General features: G+C 50.9%; 1 protein-coding gene across 1 annotated transcript; it reads right to left on the minus strand.

Annotated features, from left to right (window-relative positions):
* LOC102435973 (keratin, type II cytoskeletal 73) lies at nt 1-9,877 on the minus strand. Its single transcript, XM_006095699.1, has 9 exons — nt 9,404-9,877; nt 7,672-7,886; nt 6,800-6,860; nt 6,047-6,142; nt 5,102-5,266; nt 2,597-2,722; nt 1,989-2,209; nt 1,001-1,035; nt 1-251 (listed from the first exon to the last, which is right to left on the minus strand). Exons 1-9 carry the CDS (start codon nt 9,848-9,850, stop codon nt 1-3), a joined length of 1,617 nt encoding a protein of 538 aa, XP_006095761.1. The 5' UTR covers nt 9,851-9,877.

A 9,877-nucleotide genomic window follows, 5' to 3' on the forward strand; every position in this document is an offset into this window, starting at 1 on the left:
TTATCTTGTAGTTTTCTTAGTAGGTGAACTCAGAGCTGAGGTCTTCCCAGAGGGATCCTTGAATTCACTTGCACTCCCCAGCCTGGTTTTGGCCTCCCCTCGAGGGCTGCAGTTCCCACTGCCAGTGACACAGCCTCCAGACAGCATGCCGTAGCCAACAGAGCTGGGTCGGTAGCCATAGGTACCCGCCCCGCTGAACCCGAAGCCGGCTCCTGTGCCCGGGGTCCCGGCCGTGGAGCTGCTGATGACTGCTGAGGAGGATGGAGGGACAAGTGATAAGTGTGTGTCCCAGGGCAGGAGTGGCCCTGAGTCCCCTCCAACTTCCCGGTCCCAACTAACAGTCCCAGTCTCCTCTTTAAGCAAATACTTCACATCAACTGTGGACTTGAGTTGAGTGACACACACTCAATTCCCGAGCAGCTCAAGCACCAGGAGAAGCAGCCCAGATCCCATAGTACCCCCAAATCAGGAAACTTCTCCTTCTCTGAACAAACAGAAATAGCAAGGACTTCCCCTGAAGGACAGATGATGCCCAAGCAAGTCTTACATCTAACTTTAGAATCCAGTCTTATTTTTTCAAAGAATATCCTGATTGGTTCATATAGGGGAGTGTTGCTGGCCTGTCTTAGAAGGAGATGGAGCTGAAGCCTGTAGGGCCAGCATTAGAGCTGGTGTGCACAGTGTGTCTATGCCTGATCTCCACTCTCAGTGAGTAGGTGTGATTCTTTCTGCCCCCGGCTTCCAGGCTTCCAGGCTTCCATCATGTGCAAATGCTGAGAGTTTCATCCCAGCATGGGAGAGATTTTGGGGTCGAGGGAGGGGTCAGGGACCAATGTGAAAGGTCAGGAAGTGATGGGAACAGAAGGAGCAGGTCTCCGCTGGGAGGTGATTATGACAGTGGAGCTTGGGCTGTTCCATGGGGGTCCCGGTCACAGGCACCCACTTAGTTTGTGCTTGTTAATGGACTAAAAGCATTCCCCCATAGTCATGAAATACTCACAGATGCTCACAGAGTTGGTGTATTCTCCAGACATCCTGCACGGGGAGAAAAACACAGGTGACTCCCTCACATGGAATCCGTGCTACCCTCACCGCAGCCTGAAAGCCTCGGCCAGACTAGCTCATGTCCAGGCACACATTGCACCTGCGTATCTCTAAGCACCTCCCTCTCCATCCTCAGTCTACTCTCCCCACTTCAGAGACTATGAACTTGCAGCCTTGGAGCCCCCATAGCAACACCAGCTCCAGGGACCCTCCTGCCAAGTTTCTCCTTAGCCCACTTTTTCATTCCTGGGAGGCCTGGATAAGTACATGTGGAAATAGCATCAGGATTTGCCACTGGTGGACTAACTGTATAATTTCAGGACCAGTAACCTGTCCTCTCTGAGTCTTTTGTGTAAAATGGTGCTGAGGTAGAACAGGGTTTTTTAAATGTCAGTGCTTCAGGTACCACCCTCCCAAGTATTGCTATGACCATGTACAACTCATACTGTTATATAGCTAGTATTTTCACTGACTCTGCTTTTTATACAAAAATGCATTTCTCTTAAAAGGAAGTGTTATATCACCAGGATAAATAGACAACCAGTACCTACTACCTGACCAAACAAGAACAAAGCAGTAGCAATAAAATCAAAATAATAAAAATTAAACAATTTTTAAAAAATTTGTGGCTAGGTGTGTTGTCTGCCCAGAGACTGACCCTGGGTCTATTCTCTTTATTAATAGGGGTATTTACAAGTGGCAGGGCAGTGGCAGAGATGTAATAGCACCATGCAGAGATTTTCTCCAGTCCGAAGACTAGAATGAGAAAAACTGTAAATGAAATCTCTGTCTCATCGGATCCTGTGCTATTGGAGGATATGTGGGTAACCTAAAAAGCATCTCCAGCCACTCCATCAGCCTGACCCCACACTCTGGGAAACTGAGTCAGAGGATTACAAAAGTTCTTCCCCCTCTAACACTCTAAGATCCCTCCCATCACCCACCTGCACTCCTCGCCCTCCAGCAGCTTGCGGTAGGTGGCGATCTCTATGTCCAAGGCCAGCTTTGTGCTCATCAGCTCCTGGTACTCCCTCAGCATGCGGGCCAGCTCCTCCTTGGCCTGGTGCAGGGCAGCCTCCAGCTCATCCAGCTTGACCCGGGCATCCTTCAGGGCACAGTCACCCCGCTGCTCGGCATCAGCGATGGCTGTCTCCAGGTTGGAGCACTGAGGGCCAGGAGGTAGCATCCCCCTGAGTTCTAAGGCACCCTGAGCCTCACTTCACGCCCCCCCCAATCTGTTCACAGTGGTTGGACCCTCCTCTGTCCTTGCCCACATCCTAGAGCAAAGCTGCACCCATGGTGTTGGGGCTTGTCAACCTGGGACTGTGAGAGGTGGTATCCTCAGACTCTTGGCTTTCTGAAAAGATGCTTCCAATTGTTCCCAGACTTCATTTGGGAGCTAAGTGTGGGGGTTGAGAACAGGGGTTCTATTTGAGGAGTGGGGTCCTGAGGTGGAGAACCAAGAGAAGGAGAGGAAGCAAGGGGGAGTGTATGTGATGGGTAGTCCACCCCTCCCTTGGGAGTGAGCCAGGAGCCCCTAAGGCCCCTTCACCTGCTTCTTCACACTCTCGATCTCCGAGCGCAGCCTTTGGATAAGCCGGGTCAGCTCTGAGATCTCATTCTTGGTGTGTTTGAGGTCATCCCCATGCCGACCAGCCGCCATCTGAAGCTCCTGGAACTAGGGGGAGATGGGCCAAAGCAGGGATTTTGACTCAGGAATGGGTAGGGGTCTCCAATTTCACCAGGCCTATCAGCCTCCCACTCAATAATTGGATTTGTTTATTTTCCTTAAGCACAGTTGCTCTCACTGATGGTTAGATTTGGCCATAAGGACTGTTGGAAGTCTCATACTCTCCACACTGAAATTTTATAACACACAACTCCAATTATGGTACTCTTCTGCCTATAGCCCTTCAAAGTCAAGGTCATATTCAAACTCCTAGTATGGCATCAAGGTGCTTTGAGATCTGGCATCCACCAGCTTCTCCATACTCATTTCTCACAGCCTCTGCCCATCACCTACCTAGCTTTCCACATGTGCCAAATAGTTCCATGTTCCCTCAATATGCCACATACTCTCAAGTCTCTAAGTCAGCCGTGGGCAAACTACGGCCCGCGGGCCGGATCTGGCCCGTTTGAAATGAATAAAACTAAAAAAAAAAAAGACCGTACCCTTTTATGTAATGATGTTTACTTTGAATTTATATTAGTTCACACAAACACTCCATCCATGCTTTTGTTCCGGCCCTCCGGTCCAGTTTAAGAACCCATTGTGGCCCTCGAGTCAAAAAGTTTGCCCACCCCTGCTCTAAGTCTTTGCATGAACTTCTCCCTCCACCTGGAAAACCCTTTCCTATCCATTCTCTCTTGTTCCCTAGCTGGCTCCAACTCAGTCAGCACAGAATCACTTCCCCCAGATGCCTTCCCTGATCCCTAGTTGGGTGCACCATAGTCCCTGCCACACCAGTCCATAGCTCTTACCACACAGTACTGTGATCACAAGTTTCTAAATCTTTACCATCAGACTCAGAATGACTAGAGGGCAGGCACCTGTTTTTAAATTATTTATTTCTGAATTCCTAGTACCTAGCACAGAGCCTAGCTAGTGTTCAAAGAGGTCTGATGGATGGAAGAATGAATGAGTAAATGAACCAAAGAGGGAGCTGAAGAGCTGCCCATCTATATTTCCTGTGACTTCCTTCCCTTCACAGTTCAGCTGGGCCCCAAGCTACTGGCAATCTTGCTGGGCATGGAGGAACATTTTGTATATGAGTGGTGGCGATAGAATGACTGTATCTAACACTAGTCATGAATTTTGGATCATCTACTCTTTGGGGATTATTCCTGGATTTGATGTCATCGATTGGATAGTCAACAGAGGGTATTCCATTTCTACCCCATAATTTGGCTGAAGGGAAACACAAAAACATATGACATTCAGACCTCTAGTGTCTATGCATTGCTTGTTTCTGTCCCTGGGTGCTTGGCCTTGCCAGTTCTCTCATATCTGGCCCCAGCATGGCCCTAGATTCAGGATTCCTCTTCTGAGACTCTGGAAGGCAAGGGTCTTCTCTCTATGATCCTGTGTTTTATTTTTGGGGATAATCTTTGGACAAAAAAACACTATGGCAGAACAGGTGGCCTTCTCTTGCTTCTCTGCAAGGCTATGTGAGCACAACCTCCCACACTCTGGCTGGGAGAGAGGCACTGACTCCCCCAGTTCTGACCCATGCAGTCTCCTGAGTGATTAAACCACACAGCCACCCCTGACCCTAGCTTGCAGCAGAAAAGTAGAGGGATTTGGGGCCTAGGGACCTGAGTTGGAACCTTTATCAAGAAGCCCTGGACTGTGGTGTCTACCAGTCTTTGAAAGCCTCCCTTCCTCCCACCCCTGCAGGCCAAATCTTTCTGTCCCCAGGGTAGCAAGGAGTGGGTGGGAGGAGGGATAAACAAGATAAAGAGAGTTCGGATTTCCCTTGAGAAGGAGCCTGATAAATAGCAAGGAGCAATTAGGAAATTGCCATTTAGATCTGAGAAACCACATTATCTAAAGAATTATCTTCCCACCCACAACCCATTAGAGGAGTTAAGATCTAAGGGACTCAAGCACCCCCTTTATTCTTGGACTTGGAATTGAATGAAAAGGTAGGAGTTACCTAATCTCAGATCACACTAAAGAGACCCCCTAATTTATTATAATTAACAAGGGATTTGAGATGCTAACTGCCCATGTTTTCTTCCTTCCCAGACGCAGTTCAAAACTCTGCCTGCAGAAGTTGTTCCTGACTTGCCCCATCTGATTCTAGTTCCCTAACCTCTGTCTCCCCTGCATTCATGACTCTGTGCCACATTTGTTTGCACTCAGCTGTGTGTGTCCTCCCATGGCTGTCATGTTCTAAGTTGATCCTAAGGGCAGAGCTTCGTCTTCCCCTCCCTTTGGGCTTCCACCAGTGTCAGGGAGAGTGTCTTGATCCCAACTAGTGTGTGGGCCATGGTGGGTCATGGGACTGGACCAGAGGTCTTAGAACCCTTGACTCTGGAAGGTGTGCAGCCTCACCTTGGTCTGGTACAGGGCCTCAGCCTCAGCCTTGCTCTTCAGGGCGATCTCCTCATACTGAGCGCGGACCTCATTGATGATGCTGTCTAGGTCCAGATTCCGGTTGTTGTCCATGGATAGGATGACAGATGTGTCACTGATGTGGGATTGGATCTGAGCAATCTCCTGTATGGGAAACAAGGAGGCATGAAATGTCTTTTGTGAGCAGAGGAAAGTGCCAAGGTGATAGCCCTATCCCAGCAGGGGAGCCCCCAAACCCTCCAAAAACAGATGCAGCTGCATTCTCCAAAACGTATAAAAATGGACCTCACCAGCCCAGAGGATCCAACACCACACCTAGAAACTGCTGAGTGGGTTTGAAGCAGCCCAAGTAGAAAACAGCCCACATGTCTGTCACCTGAACTGGTTAGAAGTAGAAAAGGTGGAGAGGAAACAAGCTGGACACCACACAAGAGACACTAAGGACACCACAGCCCACAGATGCTTGGCCAACAGGCTGAGGCTTGAAGCCAGATTGTCATAGAGTCAGTAGAAAGGTTTTGAGGCCTCCCCACATCCATCCCTAAGGATTTCTGACCAAGACCTGAGGAAATGCCCCAAGTGACAGAAGATCAGTGGAGGCAGGGACAGTGGCACGCTTTGAGAAGTAGGAGAGTGATGGCACGTGATCTTCAGCGGAGCACATTCTCATTTTTGCCTGTTTTATCTCTGTCACCCCGACTTCCTGGAGGATGTGAGAGCAGGCCACTGGAGGTAGCCTGGGGCTGATGGCACACATCATTTGGAAGTACGAGGGTATATTTCACTCTTGCCTTGGATCTACCAAGTTCCCAGCATCCAAATACTAGAGACCTGGGCTCTTAAAGTTATTGATGAGTAAATAACTGCTCATTTACGTCTGTCCTTCTAGAAGACAGAGTTGGGGGTGGGATGGGGGAGCCTTACCCCTTCATACAGACACTTGAAGAACTTGATCTCTCCATCCAGGGCGTCCACCTTGGCCTGCAGCTCCACCTTGCTCATGTAAGCCGCATCCACATCCTAAGGGAATCCAGGGACCCCCTGACATCACTTTTCTTCAAGTCCAGACAGCGTTCTCCTGGGAACGGGCACCCCAGCACTGACTCGGTGACAAGCTGCCTCAGAGAATGGAGTCAAGACCAAGGGAGCAAGAACCTGACTTCCACCCAGGACTCATTGTGAGACCCTAAACAAGTTCTCAGTGACTCTGGAACTCCTTCTGCCCCATCCTAAAATGGAATTGTTTTACTGCCTCTATTTCTCAAAGAGAAGGTACAGGAGAGAGCCCTACCCCGCCCCCCCCCCCACACACACACACACACGCGCGCGCACACATGCATAGTCTGTCATTCAGACTGCAATTTGCCAGAGGCAGGCAGAGTTGGGAGGCAAACCTATAGCTCCTCTCAAAAGCATATCCTGTTCCCAAAGCCAAAGTGGGTATGACCTGGGGATTGACTATCCATGTCTAGGCTCCTGCCCATTTACACAAAACACGAAGCTGTTCTAGATAAACACCAAGGTGTCCCAACATGTCCCAAGCAACAAGTCCCTCCATCTGCCTTGGCTCCAGGCCCTTGTAGGGAGCACAGACTTCAGTATCCTCTCTGATGTCATCTCACCCACCCTCCACACTCCACTACTTGGGTAACCGAGGGATATGCACCCCCTCCTCACCTTCTTAAGCACCACAAATTCATTCTCAGCAGTTGTGCGCTTGTTTATTTCCTCCTCATACCTGCAGGAAAAGCATCACAGTGAGCAGGGTGTGTGTGTGTGTGTGTGTGTGTGTGTGTGTGTGTGTGTTCTCATGAAAAGAGAAAGGAGGTGCTCATGTTGTGTATCTTTTAATAGGTATTATTCTACATCTTTGCAAATCTGTCCAACTCACTAAGACTATTTGGTCAGCATTGTGGGCAGGGTTTGAAGCAATCCCCTCCTGCACCAGGTGACCAGATGGTTTGGGGTCTGAATTTCCTCTGCTGTCTGGAGAATGAGTAGGTTCTTTCTCCTCCCATTCAGTGTCCAAATCACAGGAACATGACACTGTCTTTCAGCCATGATTCTTGTGTCCGACACCCCTACCTATAACTCCACCTCATCCTCAAGCATGAGTTCCAAGGCAGCCAGCACTGTCCCCTGGGTTAGGAAGAAGAAGCATGGCCCAAATGTACAGGATCTGAGGGAAATGAGAAAGGAAGCCCAACAGAAATCCAACCTCCCTGACATGCAGAGGAATTTCCTTGGAATTTAGAGGCAACTCAGGAACCAAGAGGCTGTGGGGCAGGCACACATGAACTCTGTCGAGTGAGGAAAAGAGAGAACATGCCCTGGAGGTAGTCTCTGTGAGGACAGTCCTGCCACTTTCCAAGAGGCTGGCTGTCCCCTGTCCAACTTTCTCAGCTGTCATCTTGCCCGGGCAGAAGAGCTCAAGCTGGGTCACTCCCACCTGAGCTCAGTGCTCCTGAGACCAGAGGCAAATGTCCCAGTGCCTGCTGGGAAAACCCAGCCCAGGAGGTGGTCAATCTGGGTGCAGGATCCTTGCTCACCTCTTCTTGTAGTCCTCCACCACATCCCGCATGTTCCTCAGCTCCGAGTCCAGCCTCACCCTGTCCCCAGACAGCGTTTCCAGCTGCTTCCGCAGGTTGCTAATGTAGCCCTCGTACACGGGCTCTAGGTTGTTCTTGCAGTTGTTCAGGTCCAGCTGCTGCAGCAGCTCCCACTTGGTCTCCAGCACCTGGTTCTGCTGCTCCAGGAACCGCACCTGGAACCCAGATCAACAGACACTCAGTCATGGGGAGAGGCTGTGTGTTTCCTTTTCTGGATGGTAGCTGTGTTCTCTTATGCTGCATTAGCTTAAAGGGTAAGACTCATGCCCCTCCCCACCCAGGCCCTTTGTCTGACTGAGGAGTTCTCTTTCTGCGAGAACCCGACACCATCAGGAGGGGCTTCAACATCTTCATTTCCCTCTTATCAAGATATGTCTCCTCTGTATCTGTCCAAACCTGCTTGGACCAATGTCAGTGGTCAGCCTTGGCCAGTGCTGACCTTAAATATGTAAACCGACCTGTATTGGCCTTCATGCTCCTGCGTGGCTCGGCTCAGACCCAGTAGCCTGGCCTGTGCTCTGCCTACTCTCTGTCTTCTAGGTCATGGCCTTTCCCAGCCCAGCCAGAGGTCGGTGTTCAACTGACCTGGGGTCTCAGCACCTCCTATGTTGCTTTCATGTCCAAATCTATGATCTCAGAGCATTTCCCCAGCATTCTCAAGTGGCAGTTTATAAATATTATATCATTTCCTTGCAGAAAACCCTCTGGTGGTTCCATATCACCTACAGAGTCAAGTCCAAATTCCTTCTTATGCTCTTTATAATGGGCCCAGCCCCTCTGCTCCCATTCACCTAACATTCACACAACCCAAGGTGTCCTGCTCTCCAGATAAGTCCTTCATGCTGCATGTGACTGCTCCCTCTCCTATGTTGCCTTTCCCCACCTTTGTCTGGCACACTCCTACTCAGGTTTGACCACCCTACCCCGCTGTCATCTTTGGGAAGCTTCCCCTACTCCCCAAAGCTCAGGAAGTCTGCTTCCCAAGATGCTCCTACCTCTTTGTTCATAGGTGGCTCTCAAACTTTAGTGTGCATCAGCATCACCCTGGGGGCTTGTTAGAGCTGCACATCCCAAGGCCCCACTCCAAGAGTTTGTGGTTCAGCAGGCACGAAGTGGAGCCTGAGAATGTGCATTTCTAATTAGTCCCCAGGTGAAGCTGATGCTGCCAGTTCAGGGACCATTTTTGGGAACCTCTACTCCACTGCACTACTAATTCCCAGGTGCCTCGCCCTGGGGCCCACATGTCCGTTTGGATGTATTACAGGCTCTGAGTCTATCTTCTGACCAGTGTCTGAGCTGGCCTGGGTCCCCTAAGAGGATGAGCTAGGCCCTATGGCATTCTAGACATCCTAGGCTGCCATGGACCTCTCCATTGTCTGGCTTCTAAATTTCACGTGCCATCACTCTCCTACTTCTCAAAGCGTGCCACTGTCCCTGCCTCCAGGAGACCTTCCCAGACTAAGCTCTCTAACTCCTCCTGCCCCTCTGGCCACCCTGACCTCTCAACACTGATGTCCAGGATTCGTCCAGTTCCTCCCTGCCCAGTCCTCGGCAGTGTCTGCATCCTGGGAAAGTGGCCTGTCTTCCTCTGCCTCAGGCTGGGAGCCCCCAAGGACAGTGAAGGTGGAAGAACAAAGGGGCTCTACATTCGGCTTTCTCCAGAAAGTCCCACCTTGTCGATGAAAGAGGCGAACTTGTTGTTCAGAGTCTTGATCTGCTCCCGCTCCTGGGCGCGCACTTTCTGTATCTCAGGGTCCAGCTCCACATTGAGGGGAGCCAGGAGGCTCTTGTTGACGGTGACCTGAGAGATGCCCCCTGGAGGGCAAACAGACGGACATGCGGGCCCCAGGGCCACACTGCCAAACATGCTGCCAGCAAAACCGCTGGCCCGGCCCCGGCCAAATCCATAGCCCCCTGTTCGCCCGCTGCCACTGGTCACATTGTAGGAGATGCTCCGGGAGCCCCCCAGGCTGTAGAGGCTCCGGCTCCCAAAGCCCCCACTGAGCCCTTTGACCCCTGCCCGGTAGGAAGGCGAGCTGCCCCCTGAGAGCACAGCGGAGCAGCCACTGAAGCCCCCCTTAGCAGCAGCTCCCGACTTGTAGGTGAATTGGCGGCTCATGCTAGAAAATCCAGAGAGCTGGAATAA

This window comes from Myotis lucifugus, unplaced genomic scaffold (genome assembly GCF_000147115.1).
Source record: "Myotis lucifugus unplaced genomic scaffold, Myoluc2.0 scaffold_160, whole genome shotgun sequence".
Lineage (NCBI taxonomy): Eukaryota > Metazoa > Chordata > Mammalia > Chiroptera > Vespertilionidae > Myotis > Myotis lucifugus.